Here is an 18,626-nt window from a genome sequence, read left to right as displayed (position 1 = left end):
TGTGCATTGTGTTTTATAGGATTGCTTTTATATTTATATTTATTGTCTATGTGTTTTTTTTTTTTGCTTATTATGTTTTTTTAATGCTGCATTAGATCTGGGGTAACAATGATTTAATTCTCCTTTACACTTGTGCACTGTAGGATGACAAAAACGATCTTTTTAAAAAAGTCATTGTAGATTCCTTCTCCAATGCATACAAGAGATTGGGCCTTACATTTAATATCTGCATTTTAAATGTCTGATGCAACTTGCCTTGCTGCATCACACTGGCCACCTTACAATAAGAATTCACAAGACCCTGGAATATTTCCCATCTCAGGATACACATCTCAACAAAGACAGACATCACCTTCTCTGTCCCAATATGATCCCCATCCTCCCATGTGCTTTGAGATCAAGACCACCTATAGTAGGCACCTCAAGGCACTGGAAAGTGACCATTAATGCTGATTCTACATAATGCTCTGAATTCACCCAGAAGGATAAGACGACCAATATCACAGTCCCCTTCAAGGTCAACATTCCCAGCAGTGAGACCCCAGTCATTACCACTGAGCTATTTTGGGTATATCCAACACTAGACTCCAGAAACAGACACACTATTCCAGGGCTCCGTCATAGGAGGAGATAACCAAGCAGAGTGATGAAAACATTCCAGAATATGTTCAAAGCATCCACTGAAAAAGTGTAACATCCTCTTCAACTCTTGGAGAGCTCTGGCTTATGAATACTCAAAAATGAAGAGGGGGCATTCAGGATGCTACTGTGAACCCCAGTGCCATGCCATTGGGTGTTCACAAATCCTGTATAGGCAGCAGCAGAAGTGAACCAGCTCAAAAACTGTTCATCTACTTGCCTTGCCAGATACCTTCTGGCTCATCTGTACAAGAATCTGCAGTTTCGACATTGAGGAGCCACCTCAGAATCCACAAAACCAGAATGGAAGCAAGTCATCTTTAATCCCAGGCAAATGCCTCAGTAGATGATGGTCCAATAGTTAATTCTGATCATAGTATACTACCTTCTTGTTAATATGTATATGATTTCTACCATTGCCTGTTTATATAGAAGGCAAAAAAACATGGAATTTAACTGAAGCAAATATATAAACAAAATGTAATATAATGCTATTATTATAATTCCAACATTTAAATAGTTATAACTAATTTTTTTTAAATATTGAAGATAGGATACTATTGAATAATAACGTGGAATAAGTTGATCACTGTTTTGGCACAACAGCAATCAAAATTACATTTTAAAGTATAATTCAGTTCAATTCAAATTTAATTGTCATTCAACCATACATGAATATAGCCAAACACGATACAACCTTAGCATTACTATGGGGTCAAAGTGCTAAAAACACATTACTAACAGCCACACACAAGAACACATTCACAGAGCAAGAGAGTCCCAATGCACCTCCCCCCAACACCACCCTGCCCACAACACTATGGTTTGATATCCAATCCTCGAGTCAACAAACCCATATAGAATATCGGTAAAATATAATGATGCATAATATGCATGTTTATAGTCCAGACACCCCTCCCCCCAGTCCACAGATGACTCACCCCAACACCAGCTAAGTGATAATAGACAATAGACAATAGGTGCAGAAGTAGACCATTCGGCCCCTCGAGTCTGCACCAACCATGGCTTGGATGATTTTGCAATTATACTTGGATGATTTTGCATGCAACATTACTGCAAAATTATGTGGCAATGTTTCAAAGGAAAACACAGTAGTTAATTTCATGAATTCACAATTTTTATGTTACTTTGAGGTACTGTTAAGTAAAAGAAAACTGCTCTAATAAGTGCAGTATTCTTTAACAGAGTAATCCACTGTTGAAGGACAGGAGTAACAGGCACATGGAAATGATACTACTTGCAAACTCCCCTACAACTTGTATTCTGTCCTGACTTAGAAATCCATCAGCATTGAATGATGATCTTGGAACTCCCTATTAAACAGTTCTGTGGAGACACCTTCACATTGTTAATTGCAGTCGCCCACCTGGCTATTTTCCTCAGGAATTGGGCCTCAATCAGCTCATTTAGTTCCCAATCATTCCCAGGTTCCACTAACTACAAATACCTGTTTTCCATCAGCAAATGCAGTATAAAAATCCTGTGACCACAAGAAGGAACTGCCCATTTGTTGGTCAACTCTGGTGTGAGCAACTTCATTTCAAGTTTCTTAGGACAAGTATTGCTCCTGGATACTGACTCCACACTTACTATGTTAATAATGCCTCCTGACTCTGTCTCCATGCCTGTGTTCTGCACTTGGGTTTGTCCACCACCATGCTCTTGTAACAGTTTCAAGAAGGAATCTCACATCAACTTTCTCAAGGAAAATTAATGATGGGCAATAAATAATGAGCTTGTTCATGTCCTGTAAAAGAAAGAAAGTGCATGTTTAATTTCTATTAGGACTGACAAGTTGCAAAGTATCATTTGAGCCATGCAAGTGCCAGGCAATGACCATCTCCAACAAGAGAGGCTCATCCATCACATTCAGTGGCATCTCCATCACTGAATCCCCTACTATCAACATTCTGGGGGTTACCATTGACAGGAAACTGAACAGGTCTAGCCATATAAACACCATGGCTACCAGAGCAGGTCAAAGGCTAGGAATCCTGTGGTGTGTAACTCTCTCCCTGACTCCCCAAAGCCTGAACACCATCTACAAGGCTCAGATCAGTGTAATGGAATACTTGTCACTCACCTGGATGAGTGCAGCCCCATCAACACTCAAGAAACTTGACACCATCCAATACAAAGCAGCCCACTTGATTAGTACCCCTTCCAAAACCATCCAGTCCCTTTACCATCAACAAACAGCTGCAGCAGTGTGTACTATTTACTAGATGCACTGCAACAATGCACTAAAGTTCCTAAGGCAGCACCTTCCATACTCTCAACCACTACCATCTATAAGGACAAGAACAGGAGATACCTGGGAGCACCACCGCTTGGAAATCCCTCTCCAAGTCACTCAACATCCTGACTTGGAAACATATCGCCGTTCCTTCACTGTCGCTGGCTCAAAGTCTTGGATTCCCTCCCTAACAGCACTGTGGGTATACCTACACCTCAGGGACTGCAACAATTCAAGAAGGCAGCTCATCACCACCTTCTCAAGGGCAACTACGGATGGGCAATAAATGCTGGTTTAGCTGACAATGCACACATCCCGTAAATGAATAAAAAATAAGTCAGGGGGTACACTCAGTTATAATTTTTTTAAATGGTACATTTACTGGCAAGTTGGGTAAATTATTAATCTGCACTGATAAACTATGTTTTGAAACCAGTTCTATTTTCTGAATCATTTTCCTTCCTCCACTCTTTACCATTTGCCTCAAAGTATTTCAAAATCTGATTAAGTATTCCCTAAAGCCTAATCTGTACCTAACTTAATCAATCTTGTTGATACCATTCTGAGGCTTGCAGAAGTTAAATCCCAGCAAAATACTTAACTAGGTCAAGAGAAATTATTATGTGCTCTCAGTTTTATATGAAGATACAAATTAAATTATCATTGGATATCATGTTTTTGACACAACTAAATTAATTAATTTATTTTCTGAATCTGCTGTCCATAAATGGCCTCTAGTATTCAATTCAAAAGCAGATATCTACAAAAGAATATTCAAGCTGAAGATAGGAGAAAACTAACAGTTACTGGAAAGTATATATTTTTTGTATTGCCTACTGCCAAGATCTAGATTCAAGTCAATAACTTACCAAAGAGAAGGTGTGTACAATCATAGGCTGTGCTCCGAACCATTCATTGTCATTCCCTTTCCATTGCTCTACCAAGTTCTCAGTCCTAGCTCACAAAGTATGATGCAAAAGGATCATAATTAAATTCTCAAATGCCCACATGTGTACTTGTACTTGAAATACTTAATGCCACATTAATGCCGTATGCTTAAAAGGAATTTCTTCTGAAATAATCTTCAGCCATAAATAAATAGCAAAGTAAATGATGTAACAAAGCAGTAGCAATTTTTCAATTTTCAGCACAGGTGGCTGGTAAAGAGTAGTTAAAATGGAGACTGAGTAATGCCGAAAAAGCAGCAATTTTGGCACTTTCTTGTAAATTTCCTGTAACTGGCTGGAGTAAAATGAATCCTGTTTGTGCTTCAGATTGTTTTTAATTGAATTATTACCTTGCTTTTATACAGCAGTCATTTGACGACCCAGAAGGGAAAATTGAACTACCACCTTCTCTGAAAGTTCACTCTTGGAAGCGTCCTCATGAGTTTTTAATGCAGAAGGTCAGTCTGGTGTGTACTCTATCTTTAGTCTCCAGAAGCAGCTGTAAAGTTATTGTGATGATTTTTGAATTCTTATGTAGATTTGGAACCCAAACTTGTAGTGTGCCAGTCTTGTGTTCCTTGTGGTGCTGTTCCTAAATTTTCCTGATTTGTTGTTTTCAGGATGATTTTTCTTCCAACTTTTATCTTCTACCAACAACTGTGCCTTTGAAGGAACCTTGAGAGTGATTGTCATTACATGAAGTCGTGTTCTGTTTGAAACATTTTCTTCATTATATAGCTAGTTTTCAAAAACTCAGTTTAGAAACCTTTAGTCATCGACTTTGGTGTATTTAGCTTTCATTCATTTGCTCACAGTAACGTGCATTTTTTTAGATGTACTCATTTCCCACAAACAGATAAGTGGGGTAATAAATGAAAATGCTGCAAACAGCAGCTGGGGAAAGAACAACCAAATTAACATTTCACGCTGAGCATCCTTGGGCAGGCTGAGAAACTGAGTAAACACACTTGGTTTAAGTTGCAGCATAACAATGTTTCAAATTGCAGTGTATTTTTCTACCCCTACAAGAGCTGTATCATTTTATTGTGTTGCCATACAATTTGATGAGGAAATTAAAAGAAGGGTCATTGGAAACTGTAAACAGTTTCTTTACATGAAACAGCCACATGTTTCTTTGGAATTGTTGAGGCACATGTAGAAAATACAAAAAGCAGACAGAATTATTGATCTCCACCATAGATGGCCCTCAGCCTGGTTGTGAAAGGTGGAAGGTTGGGCATGGAGCCCCACCCCCTGCCCCCCAATGCTATAAAAATCCATTGCTAGAGAAACATCAACAGAAGCTCATCCCTGAAAGAGGAAGGTTCTCCGAAGATGGGTACACCTGGGGACAATTTGAAAGACTGCCCAAGATAGAGAATTCTGCTGAGCTGGGGTCTATATCCCAGTAGGGGTGATGGGCTAAGAAAAGAAGAAGAGGATTATAGAGGAAAATTATATATCATTGTTACAAACAGAAGTGAGCCATTAACATCAAGCAGTTTTATGCACTGAATATAGCAGTAGCAGAGGCCAGGGGGGCTCAAGAGGTAACACTGAGTAAATTTTTGTTAGATTGTCCGTTGTCTTTAAAATGAAGTCCAGAAGACTTAATTTTCCATCCTCTCCCTCTTTCTGTCAGTCTCTTTTCCCCACTGCAATAGTATAATGAGGCCCAAGGCAAGCTTTTAGGAACAGCACCTCATCTTTCACCTGGGCTTTTGCATTTAATATTGAATTCTACTACTTCAGGTAAGTTAATTTCTCTGACAGAATCTTCAGCATGAAACATTTTAACTTGAAATTTTAGCTCTCTTCCTCTTCTCTCATATATGGCCTGACGCTGAGTATTATTAGCATTTTCTTTCTTTGGTATTTGGACAAGCTTCTGGTGTCACTTAATGCAAGTTTTGTCATTGGACTCTAATGGGGATCTTGCCATATTAAGAGTGCAGTGTTTTAAAGGTACGTACAAGTGTGTATGTACATGTACTGTTTGTCTGAGTGACCTATGGTAGATCTCATACTCACTAGGGAACAAATAAAACTGCAAATGCTGAGGTATGAAGCTAAAGAGATGCTGGAAGAACTCGGCTGATCAAGTAGTATCCATGGAAAAGAAAACCAGTTAAAGGACCCTTCCTTAGAATTGGGAGAAGAAAGAAGGGTTTTCAGTTCTTAAAACAGAGCATGTGGAAGGAGTGAGATGTGGGACAAAAGACAATATGGAGATTGATTAAGACAGATGTGGTCTTGAGCAAATGTCTGCTAAATATAACAGGCTTTGTACTGAAAGGAGGCAAAAGAAGGGACATAAGCACAGTAATGGGAATCATTGAGAACAGTTTACCCGAAGGTGGGAAATTCAATTTTTGTTCCAAAAGGTGGCAAAGTGCCAAGACGGAAGATGAGCTTTTGTTTGTTAAGTTCATGTTGGCATTACAATAGCAATGGAGAAGGCCACAGACAGACAGGTCACAATAAGAATGACATGAGAATTAACATGGCAATAGGAAGCTTGGATCCTTACAGGCTGAGCACAGGTGCTCCACAAAGTGATGACTCCATCTGTATTTGGTTTCTCCAACATAGAGGAAGCTATACTTTCAGTAATACTGTTCAGATTTTGTTTCAAGAAGTAGATGCTGAAGGCCTCTGCTGGTCTTAAGAATTCTGGATCAAAGAGGTTGGGTTTTAGGCCCATTAGGTGTTGAAATTTAAGAGTCATATTATTGCAATGAATCCTGGATTCAAGGATGAGGGACATGATTTAGAAATAAGATCATAGGTTTCAAAGTTTATCTACCATTGAGAATTGGTGACTAAAGGACAAGGTTTATTGATAGCTGGGAAGTTCGTGATTATTGGATTCTAGATTCAGCATCCATTTTTTCTCTTCCACACATACAAATTATTATTTTGAAGCACCAAGGAGCAGAATTTACTTGCTAGCTAATGCATTAAAATATGAGAGCATGCAGTGTGTCTTTTGGATATTAATTTTTAGTACACGTGCTACATTTGCCAGATATTCAGTTAAAGGGCTAAAAAATGCAATCTGTTTGCCAGATAAAGACCAGTAGGTATGGCTGTCTGAAAGTGGGCTAAAAAAAATAGTAGGCACTGTTTGTTTGCTAGGTTTGAATATAATGACAACTTAAGACCTGTGTCAATTAGATGCTGAGTTTATGAACTTGAAGTTGACACTGGCAAAGAAATGTAAGGAACTTAGGAATTTAATGAGGAAATGGTTGATTTTGTGAAAGTGATTTCCAGTTTGGCCAATGGAACTAAAAGATAGAGCAAAGTTTCAAAATGGCTGTTAATTCTTGAATTAATGTAAGAAACCGTTCTGGAAGTTTGCAAAGCAAGATTAAATAGCCTAATAGCCTTCCATCAAAATACTGACACTCTGGTGCTAAATAAAATTGTTTCTCATGGATTATAACAGTTTAGTTATTTAAAACCAATCACAACATAATGGCAGCTTCAAGTGAAACATAAGATGGTGATTGTTTGGGGTGGGGTTGTCAATCAATCCCAAGTTCTGCCCCATTCTGTATTATTCCAATGACCTGTAGAGATCTTTTAATAACATATTGTACATTAATTACAGAATCCTGTTGTTGTCAAGAGAGAAAAATGGTTTGACTTATTAACTGCTAATGAGCATATTCTAGAGAGTGAGGTGAGTGCAATAATGTCTCACAAAACATTGCATATATTTATTTCTCATTTTCACAAAATACTTAATGTTTGTTAAACATGGACACCATAGGGATATTTTGCCTGCATGTTTTGGGTGCTGATTTTATTGGAGGTGTATGTCTATGTTTATGTCTACTTTATTGGGATTATGTTTATTTTATTGAAATTAAATTCCATCTACACTTCTTGCTGCCTCAGTAAAGCAGCCAGCATTATCAAAGATCCCACCCATCCTGAACGTTCTCTCTTCTTCCCCCTCCTATCAGGCAGAAGATAAAAAAAGCTTAAAAGCACATACCAGCTGGCTGAATGACAATTTCTATCTCACTGTTATAAGACCACTGAATGGGTCCTTGTTATGATACGATGGACTCCTCACCTCAGCATCTACCTTGTTGTGACCTTGGATCTTACTGACCACCTGTATTACACTTTCGCAGTACTGAAGCACTTTATTCTGTGCTCTGTTACTGTTCTATTTTGTACTACCTCAGTGCACTCTTGTAATAAATTGACCTGTATGGATAGTGTGCAAGACAAGTTTTTCACTGTACCTCCGTAGATGTGGCTATAATAAATCAGTTTACCAATTTATATGCAGTGTCCTGATTTCCAGGTTTAGGGAAGTGGTAAAGGGTATGTCACTCATGCATATTGAAAATCAGCATGTTGTAGTGCTAAATCTCTCAAATTACTGTTACAACTATGGTAATGGCTTAAATTACCCTATATAAAATACAATTTTTAGGAGCAAGAAGAGCCTCCATAAAAAATACTGTATAAAGGAATCATCAGTTATGTGCAGATTTGTTTTGTGGTTGAGTAGAAGGATAGTTAGTGTGATGATGTGCTTTGTTTTGTTTTGTTGAACACACATTTCAATCTCAGCCTAAACCTGGTGGAACCAGAAAATGGAGGTTTTGGTGTTATGTAACGTAATAAGAAGGAGGATGAGAAAATGTTGGAATACAACTCTCTGCCTGCAGAGGAAGGGTGGGAAGAGAAGATGAAGAGGACATCTGATTGAACTGTTTAAAGTTAAGAAAGGTGTGATGTTAAATAGGAATAAGAAACTAGCCACTTGGTCAGTAACCAGAAGAGGTAAATTTAAGATTAGCGCTGAAACGGAGCAAGACCTCCATTGTTTTTATTTGAATAGTCTTTGAAGTCAAGGGGATGGCAAACAAAGTCAAGGAGAAGTTCAACATCTTGTCTCAATGGTGCAGTAGTCCCTCAGAAAACCTGCACCTTAGATTCTGTCAAAAATATGGTGGGACTTAAATCCACAACCTTCTGACTTCAGTTGCAAGACTGCTGAACTGATTTACAATTGCAATCAGTGTTCATGTGGCTGATTGCTTACTTGTTGTTACATGACAGGCTACACTGGTGTAGATAGCCCTCATGGTAACATGGTTGTTCAATAGATTACATAGAATTTCCAGCACAGAAATCGGACATGGTGCCCACTTGATCTGTACCAGTGTTAGTACTCAGTGGGTATGTTATCTATGCTGATGAAACACAAGTTATAAATCTACATTTTGAAATTGGATCGTACCAATCCACTCTCATTTTTTATTTAACCTTATTTACCTAATTCTTACTATAGTACATAAAGTAGACTATCAAATACAATCACCTCCCTCTTGTGCCGCTCTTCCTTTCCTTCCTCCATAGTTCACTCTCCTCTTCTATTAGATTCCTTCTTCTTCAGCACCTTACTTCTTCCACCTATCATCTCCCAGCTTCTCACTTCACCTCCCTCTCCCACCCACCTACCTTCTTGCTCAGCTGGTCTTACTTGTCACTTCCCAGTTTGTACTCCTACCCCTTCGCCCACTTTCTTTTTCTGGCTCCTTCCCCTTCCCTTCCAGTCCTGATGAAAGCTCTCAGCTCAAAACACCAACTGTTTATTCCTCTCCGTGCTCCCTGACCTGAGTTCCCCTGCCATCTGTGTTTATAAATTTTGCAAGCCCAAAAGCTAGAACATCATTTGTTTAATGTTCCAATAAAGCCATCAATCACAAGACAACATCTGACATATTCTCATTCCAGATAAATTGGATATGATCAACAAGTGAGGCGTCTTGCAGGAAATGAATTATACTGTCAGACTTACATCCACTGTGATGAAGTGCTCTGAGGGGTTGGTGATGAAACATATCAAATCCTACCTGAGGAGTGACTTGGATGCACCTCAATTTGCCTACTGTCACAACAGGTCACCATGAGATGCCATTTCATTGCCTCTCAGCCTTGGAATGCCTGGACTGTGAGGATGCATACATCAGGATGCTCTTCATTGACTACAGCTTCACATTCAACACTATCATCCCCTCAAAGCTAATCATTAAACTCCAAGGCATAGTCCTCAATACCCCCTTGTGCAACTGGATCCTCAAATTCTTCACTTACAGACCCCAGTCAGTTCAGATTGGCAATAACATTTCCCGCACAATCACCACTACTGTTGGCCAACTCAAAGGTGGTGATGAATCAGCACAGAGGAGGGAGACTGAACCTCTGGCCACAACAACATCAGCAAAACCAAAGAGCTGATTATTGACTACATGAGGAGGAAGCTGGAGGTCCATCAGCCAGTGCTCGTCCTCGGATCAGAGGTGGAGATGGTCAGCATCTTTAAATTCCTTGACGTTATCATTTCAGAGGATCTTCCCTGGGTTCAGTGTGTAAGTGCCATTACAAAGAAGACACACCTGCACCCCCAGATGGACCTCTGCTTTCTGAGAAGTTTGTGAATATTTAACATGTCACCTAAATCTTTGACAAAAGTCTATAGATACATGGTGGAGAGTGTACAGACTAGTTGCACCTAACCTGGTATGACAACATCAAAGCCCTTGAACAGAATAGCTTGCAAAAAGTAGTGGGTACAACCCAGTCCATCACAGGTAAAGCCCTCCTGACCATTGAGTACATCTACAAGGAGCACTGTAGCAGGAAAACAGCATCCATTATCAAGGCCCCCCACCATCCAGGCCTTGCTCTCTTCTCATTGCTGCCATCAGGAAGGGGGTACAGGAGCCTCAAGTCCCATACCACCAGGAATAGGAACAGTTATTACCCTCAAGCATTGGCTTCCTGAATCAGTGTGGTTGACTTCACTCACCCAAACACAGAACTTATTCCACAACCTATGGACTGACTTTCAAGGATTCAATACATAAGAAACAGACAAATAAATAATATTGGGAAATTTTATTTTATTTTATTTATTTTTTCATTTGTTTGCTTTTAATGTATTGATTAGTTTATTTTTATTTTTGTATTTGCACAATTTGCTATCTTTTACATATTGGGTGTTTGTCAATCTTTGTGTGTAGCTTTTCACTAATTCTATTGGGTTTCTTCGCATCTACTGTGAATGCCCACAAGAAAATGAATCTCTGGTACAGTGTACTAGTGCAAACATTACTTCCTTCCACCTTCCCCAACCATGATTCCCTTCTTCCTGTCCCCTTGCACTCTTAGTCCACAATAGAGACTCATATCAGAATCAGGTTTATCATTACTCACATAAGTCATGAAATTTGTGGGGGGGTTTTTGCGGCAACAGTACAGTGCAGTACGTATAATTATGACAGTATTGTGCAAAAGTCATTGCCGCCCTAGCTATCTATACCTGGGCTCAATATTTATGTAAGACTCTTTCCAAAGTTCCATTTACTTCAAGTCTTCTCTCTTCCTCATTTAACTCTGGCATCTTGTCTGTTCCTTCTGCTGCTGCAAGACACATGACAAAAATATCTTTTACAATAAGTTCAACTTCAGGAAGTATGGGGAGGAGCTCTACAGCAGTTTTTCCAATTATATCTTAAAACGCAAGAATGTTTTTAAACAAGTGAGATATTTTAATATTTGTTTCACCTTTATGCTTTCAGAAACAGTTCATGATAGCTTGACAAAAGTTGATATTAACATTAAAATCTGTATGATGTTGTATAGCATTTTACCCATGCCATTTACAGCACAAGATTTTCAGTAACTCCTCTTACAGGCTTAGAAAACTATAATTTTATGAGAAAGGCATTTACTTCAAAGTTCAAAGTAAATCAAAGTAAATTTATTTTCAAAGTACATACATATATGTTACCATATACAACCCTGAGATTCATTTCCTTATGGGTATACTCAGTAAATTCAAGACCCATAATAAAATCAGTGAAATACTACACCCAACAGGGCGGACAAACAATCAATGTGCAAAAAGCAACAAACTTTGCAAATACAAAAGTAAAAAAGAAATAATTAATAATAATAATAATAATAATAAATATTGAGAATGTGAAATGAAGTGTCCTTGAAATTGAGACCGTAGGTAATGGGAATTGTTCTATGTTGGGGTGAGTGAAGATCTCTCTGGATCTAAAGCATAATGGTTGAGGGTTAATAACTGTACCTGAACCTGGTGAAGTGAATCCTGGGGACCTTGTACCACCTTCCTGATGACAGCAGCGAGAAAAGAGCATGACCTGGGTTGTGTGTGTCCCTGATCTTGGATGTTGCTTTTCTATGTAGATGTGTTCAAGGGTGGGGAAGGCTTTACTTGTGAAGGACTGGGCCACATTCACTACTTTTTGTAGGATTTTTCCATTGAAGGATTTTGGTGCTTCCACACTGGACTGTGGTGCAGCTAGCCAATATGCTCTTCACTACACATCTATAGATGTTTTCCAGAGTTTTAGATGTTATGCCAAATCTCCACCAGCTCCGAAGAAGCAGAAGTGCTGCCGTGCTTTTCTTCATAATTGCACTCAAGTGCTGGGCCCAGGACAGGTCCTGAGAACTGATAACACTGAGGAATTTAAAGTTGCTGACCCTCTTCACCTCTGATTCCCCCATTGAGGACTGGCTCATGGACCTCTGGTTTCCTCCTCAAAATCAATAGACAGCTCTTTGGTCTAGGTGATATAAGAGTAAGAAGTTGCTGTTATGACACAGCCATCTTTCCAGACTCCCTCCTATATGCTGATTCATCATTACCTTTGATTCAGTCAACAACCCTAGTGTCATCAGCAAACTTAAATATGGCATTAGAGCTGTGCTTAGCCTCACAGTCGTTAATATAAAGTGAGTAGAGCAGGGGGCTAAGCACACAGCCTGGTGGTGTACCTGTGCTAATGGAGATTGTGGAGGAGATGTTGTTGCCAAACCAAACTGACTGGGGTCTGGAAGTGAGAAAATAAAATAAAACTAGGAAGTAAAGGAGTGGGTTTTATAAGTGAAGGCATCGCCAGTTCTCTCCAGAAATGCATTGTCATTTTAAAACACTCGAAATGATTTGTTCTGCTTTATTGTTTATCAGTTGATGCGATGGATTATCAGTGAAATCACAATGCTGTGGAACACCTATCTAAGTCTTACATTAGACAACAAAAACTTGCTGGAAGAAACAGGATCCTCCTGGAAGCCCTGGGAACACATTTATGCTCTTTGTAAAGCTGTGAAGGGGCACCTGCCTCTCTACAATAGCCATGGAAAATACATTGTGAGGCTGTACTGGATGGTAAGAGTTTGTTTTGAATTTTCTTTAGACTTACAACTGAGTGCTTCATTTTAAGTATTAAGATTTTGATCTTGCAGTTAGAAAGCAAGCTTACTAATCAGGCAAGACCTACTGGCCTGATGCCTCAGCCTAATCTGCCACGTGTGGCTATCCCACATCTGTAGCTTTCAGGTTTGGATGCAGGCGGCCTCCGTTATTTGGACACCACTACCTTCGGAAACAGATACTGCGTCTCTGCTCATCCTACATCTATCATAATTTTTTGTACCTCTGTCATGTCACCTTTCAGCCTACTTCGCTGATCCAGCCTATCCAGTCCTCAAATCCAGGTAACATCTTTGTGAATATTCTCTACACCTCTCTAGTTTAATCATACTTTCCATATAGTGTTCTGAACAGAAACACACAGAGTAGTATAAATATGTCCTAACCAACTTTTTGTACAATTGTAATATAATGTCCCAACTCTTATACTCAATGCCCTGGCTGGTGAAGGCAAGCATGCCATTTGCTTTCCTCACCACCTGTCTACTTGTGCTATCATTTTCAGGGAACTATGTACTTGCATCCCCAAGGTCTCTGTTTAGCAACCCCCTCCTGGGATCTGCTAATTCACTGTATATGTCCTGCCCTGGTTTAACTTCCCAAATGCATCACCTTGCACTTGTCTGAGTTAAACTGCACCTGCCATGCCCTTGCCCACTTTTCCAGTAGTTTTACAGTATATTCCTTGGTAACCCTAGAGAACCTTTGTCACTATCCAGTTTTGGTGTCATCTACGTACTGGCTAATAGTGCCATCTACATTTTCGTCCAAATTATTAGTATAAACAACAAACAATAAAGGTGACAACACCAAACTTTGTGATGCACCATTGGTCACAACCTCCAATCTGGAAAAATCAACCCTCCACTGCCACCCTCTGCTTCCTATTACCAAGTCAATTTTGTATTCAGTTTGCTAACTCATCCTGGATATCAAGTGGTCCTTACCTTCCAGACAAGCTTACTGGACAGACAGTAGTTTGTGGCTCTAACATATACTCAATAGAATATCATCCCAGGTGCTGGTAAACAAGATACTTGCTAGATAGAACAGTGGGTACTTGATGATTAGCACAGCCATAGTGGGCCAAAGACCCTGGTTCTGTTCTGTATGACTCTGTGGCTCTGTGAGTAGCAGTGAAGATTGAGTATAATAGTCATCTGAAATGAGATTATTGGACCAGGTGAATATAGCCAACAACAACATTAAATTGGAAAATGATGGTGTAATGTGGAAAGTAGTAGAATTGGTTGGAACATTTGGAGGTAGAAATTATTTCACTTGAGTAGAGAGAAAAACACTGTTGCAAACCTTGCTCCACATTGACACCTGGTGACATAGGGGTGGAACTACATGAATACTGAAACAATTATTTTTAATAGGACAGTTACAGCCACAGGCAAAACATAGTAAGAGTGCATTATACAGTCTGTAGTAACGTGGTGGCTATGTTGTTCCTGAGGTTATAAATTAAAATCCTTCTTATCAGTTTGAGCACTTGAATTCAGTTTTTGAAAATCTGGAAATAAAATGTTGGTGTAATACAAAAAAAATGCTACAAAGCTGATTTAAACACACAGCTGGTTTGCTTATGTACCTTAGGGGAAAAGCTGTACTTCCTACTCTGTTCATCCTATTCATGAGCAGTCCCACATCAGTGTGGTTGACTTCTTTAATATCCTTTTGACATATCTAGAAAGACAGTCAGCTGCAAGGAGTTTCAAGAAGAAACCCCACACTTCTGCCACTTAAGGATGACCAAAGTCCTCAGAATGAGTTTTTTTGCGAAAGCTTGGAAACCCCCACTATATTGCCACCTGCTGGCATAGTAGGCAACTCCAAAGATATCCAGGGTGGAAATTCAGTTAATTTAAATAAATCTATGCGGGTGTTCATATGTAACAGGTTAGTTCAATCATACAATGGAATCTTAAATATTATTAAATCTAAAATTGAACAAATTACTGAACTAGCAACTAAGTCCAAAGTGTTTGTTGTATTTTGTAATCCAAGTCAAATTACTGCTTGAAAGCAGATATGATGCACAGCTTCAGGGTGTTTGATGTAAACTCAAGCTCCTTCGGCACTTAGAGTAAACACTGCCAATCAACTGGGAGTTTGGCTGTGTCATTTCTCATCCATCAGCTTCACTAAGAATCAAATAAACAGAGCAGCGTGAGTCATGATTAAGGAACTGCATGATCCTGCTTACTTTGGTTATCCTGTTTCTTGCTTGACTTAACAATGCTGTTTTAGCTACCGCACAGGGATTAAATAAAATGTGAAGACAAACCTTCATTAAGTGGCTATTATATTATTGAAAGTCTTTAATGGTGCACTTCATACCAGTGTCTCTGAGTAACAGTGGTAACAAAAAGTGAGCATGAAATCTAAAAGCAAATAGAGGAATAAGAAAAAATGAATAAACAGATCACTTGTTTTAAGCATTCAGCACAACCATTTCATGTTACAGGAAGCAGGTACCTGGGCGACTGTCAAGAGACGGAAAGGAAATGAGCAGCCAGTGTAGAATACCCCTGCGGCTATTCCCCTCAATAATAAGTATACCACCACTTTTGATATTGTTGAGGGAGACAAGCTACCTGGGAGAGGTGAACTGCAGTGACTGGGTCTCTGGCACTGAGTCTGGCTCAGAAGGGAAGGGGGAAAGAAGAGGACAGCAGTAGTGATAGGGGATTTCGTAGTTAGAGGAGCAGACATGAGATTCTGAGGACATGAAAAGGACATCAACATGGTACGTTGCCTCCAAGGTGCCATGGTCAGGGACATCTCAGATCAGACCCACGGCATTTTAAAGGGGGAGGGTGATCAGCGGAAAGTCTTGGTACATATTGGCACCAATGACATAGATAGGAAAAGGGAGGAGGTCCTGAAGAGAGAATTCAGGAAGTTCGGTAGAAAGCTGAAAAGCAGGACCTCCATGGTAGTAATCTATGGATTGCTGCCTGTGCTGCGTGCCATTGGCAGTAAGAATAGGATGATTGTGTAGCTAAGGAACTGATGCAGGAGGCAAGGTTTCAGATTTCTGGATCATTGAGCTCTCTTCTGGGGAAGGTATGACCTATACAAAAGGGATGAGTTACACCTGAACTTGGGGGGTGTGGTCTAATATCTGTGCAGGCAGGCTTGCTAGAGCAGCTAGAGATGGTTTAAACTAATTTAACAGGGGGATGGGAACTGGAGTGATCGAGCTGAGGATGGGGAAGCTGGTCTATCAGCAGATTATAATTAGAATTTTATTTCTTACGTTCATCTCACAACATGAGGGAGTAAAAATCTTCATGTTGCATCTGTGTCGCAATGTACAAGCAATAAGGAAGGGAAATGTAGGAGGATATTACCCAACCACTAAGATTGTGTACATGTATGTACAGTCAGATAAGCAATCAGATCAGTGTGTATTGATAAGTCTGATGGCCTGGTGAAAGAAGCTGTCCTGGAACCTGTTGGTCCTGGTCTTAATGCTGCGGTACCATTTGCCAGATGGAGGCAGCTGAGATAGTTTGTGGTTGGGGTGGCTGAAGTCTTTGATGATCCTCTGGGCCCTTTTTAATGCACCTGCTGCTGAAGTGTCCTGAATAGAGGAAAGTTCACACCCACAGATTTGCTGTGCTGTCCTCACCACTCTCTGCAGTGCCTTGTGATTGAGGGTAGTACAGTTTCTGTACCAGACAGTGACACAGCCACTCAGGATGCTTTTGATGGTGCCTCTGTAGAAAATCCTGAGGAATTGGGGACTCATGCCAAACTTCTTCAGCCATCTGTGGTGAAAGAGGCCCTGTTGTGCTTTATTCACCACACAGCTGGTATGTACAATCCAGGTGAGTTCCTCGCTGATGTGTATACTGAGGAACTCGAAACTACTCACCCTCTCAACTACATTGATGTCAATAGGAGCTCGCCTCTCTCTGTTCCTCCCGTAATCCACAATCAATTCCTTTGATTTTTCAATGTTGAGGGAGAGGTTGTTTTCATGGCACCACTGTGTGAAGCAGTATGTAGTGAGACTGTCAGGAAGGACAAGCATTTAGTGGAGTGAGTTGCAGTGGAACATGGAGTCAAAATTAAAAAGGATGATGAATACAGGACTGTTGTTGTGTTGTGTTGTGTTCATTGTACAAAATAAGGTTGATCCTATTGCCCAATTAGAGATTGGCAGGTATGATGTCATGGGTATCATTGATTCATGGCTGAAAGAAGATTAGAGTTGGGAGCTCTATAGCTGGTCTCCCTCAACAGGGATACACATTGTGTTGACAAGTCAGGCTGGTAGGCAGAGGCATGGCTCTGTTGGTAGAAAAGTCACATCAGAAGAGCAATGTTACAATTGTCATGAGGGGATTTCAATACACGGGTAGATTGGGAAAATTAGGTTCATGCTGGATCCCAAGAGAGCGAATTTGTAGAATGCCTACAAGATGGCTTTTCAGAGCAGCTTGTGGTTGAGCCCACTAGAGGAAAGGCTATTCTGGATTGATGTTGTGAAATGACCCAGATTTGATTAGGGAGTTTAAGGTAAAGGAATCATTAGGATGAAATAATCATAATATGATAGAATTCATGCTGCCATTTGAAAGGGAGAAGCTAAAGGTAGATGCATTGGTATTACAGTGGAGTAAAGGGAATTACAGTGTCATGAGAGAGGAGCTAGCCAAAGTTGATTGAAGGGAGCTGCTGGCAAGGTTGACATCAGAACAGCAATAGCTAGAGTTTCTGGGAGCAATTTGAAAGGCACAGGATAAATAAATCTCAATGAAAATAAATTACTCTAAAGGCAAGATCACACAACAGTGGCTGAACAAGGGAAACCAAGATAATATAAAGCAAAATAGAGCAAAGATTAGTGAGAAGTTAGAGGATAGGGAAGCTTTTAAAAACTAACAGAAGGCAACTAAAAAGCCATTAGGAAGGAAAAATGAAATATGAAGGTAAGCCAGGCAATAATATCAATAAAGATACCAAATAATTTTTCAGATATATAAAGAGTTAGAGAGTAAATATCAGACACTGTAAAATGAGAGGTAGTATTGGGAGACAAAGAAATGCCAGATGAACTGAATAGGTACTTTGCATCAGTCTTCACTGTGGAAGATACTAGCACTATACTGGAAGTTCAAGAGTTCAAGAGTCTCAGGGCACAGAAATGAGTGCAAATGATATTCCTATAGAGAAATGTGCTTGAGAAACTGAAAGGGTATGAAGGTAGATATGTCACCTGGACCAGACGGACTACACCCCAGGATTCTGAAAGAGGTAGCTGAAGAGATTTTGGAGGCATTAGTAATGATCTTACAAGAATCACTAGATTCTGGCGTGCCTCAGGGGACTGGAAAATTGCAAATGTCACTCCACTCTTCAAGAAGGAAGGGAGGCAGAAGAAAGAAAATTATAGACCAGTTAACCTGACCTCAGTGGTTGGGAAGATGTTGGAGTTGATTGTTAAGGTTGAGGTCTCAGAGTACTTGGAGACATATGATGC

The 18,626-nt window shown here is 39.8% G+C and overlaps 1 protein-coding gene across 2 annotated transcripts in view; it reads left to right on the top strand.

The window, feature by feature from the left end:
- The window catches only part of adgb (androglobin), a 226,354-nt gene that overhangs the window by 14,940 nt on the left and 192,788 nt on the right, over positions 1-18,626 (top strand). The window contains exons 3-5 of one of the 2 annotated variants that reach the window (XM_059986363.1): positions 4,209-4,301; positions 7,460-7,531; positions 12,881-13,081. In XM_059986363.1, the coding sequence (XP_059842346.1) occupies positions 4,209-4,301; positions 7,460-7,531; positions 12,881-13,081 (366 nt within the window). Of the gene's footprint in view, positions 1-4,208; positions 4,311-7,459; positions 7,532-12,880; positions 13,082-18,626 lie in introns of both variants that reach the window. The other variant, XM_059986362.1, reaches the window with a different exon arrangement.

Source organism: Hypanus sabinus, chromosome 12 (genome assembly GCF_030144855.1).
Source record: "Hypanus sabinus isolate sHypSab1 chromosome 12, sHypSab1.hap1, whole genome shotgun sequence".
NCBI classification, from domain to species: Eukaryota; Metazoa; Chordata; class Chondrichthyes; order Myliobatiformes; family Dasyatidae; genus Hypanus; species Hypanus sabinus.
The sequence above is the reverse complement of the archived record's forward strand: the minus strand, read 5'-3'. Positions and strand labels throughout refer to the sequence as shown.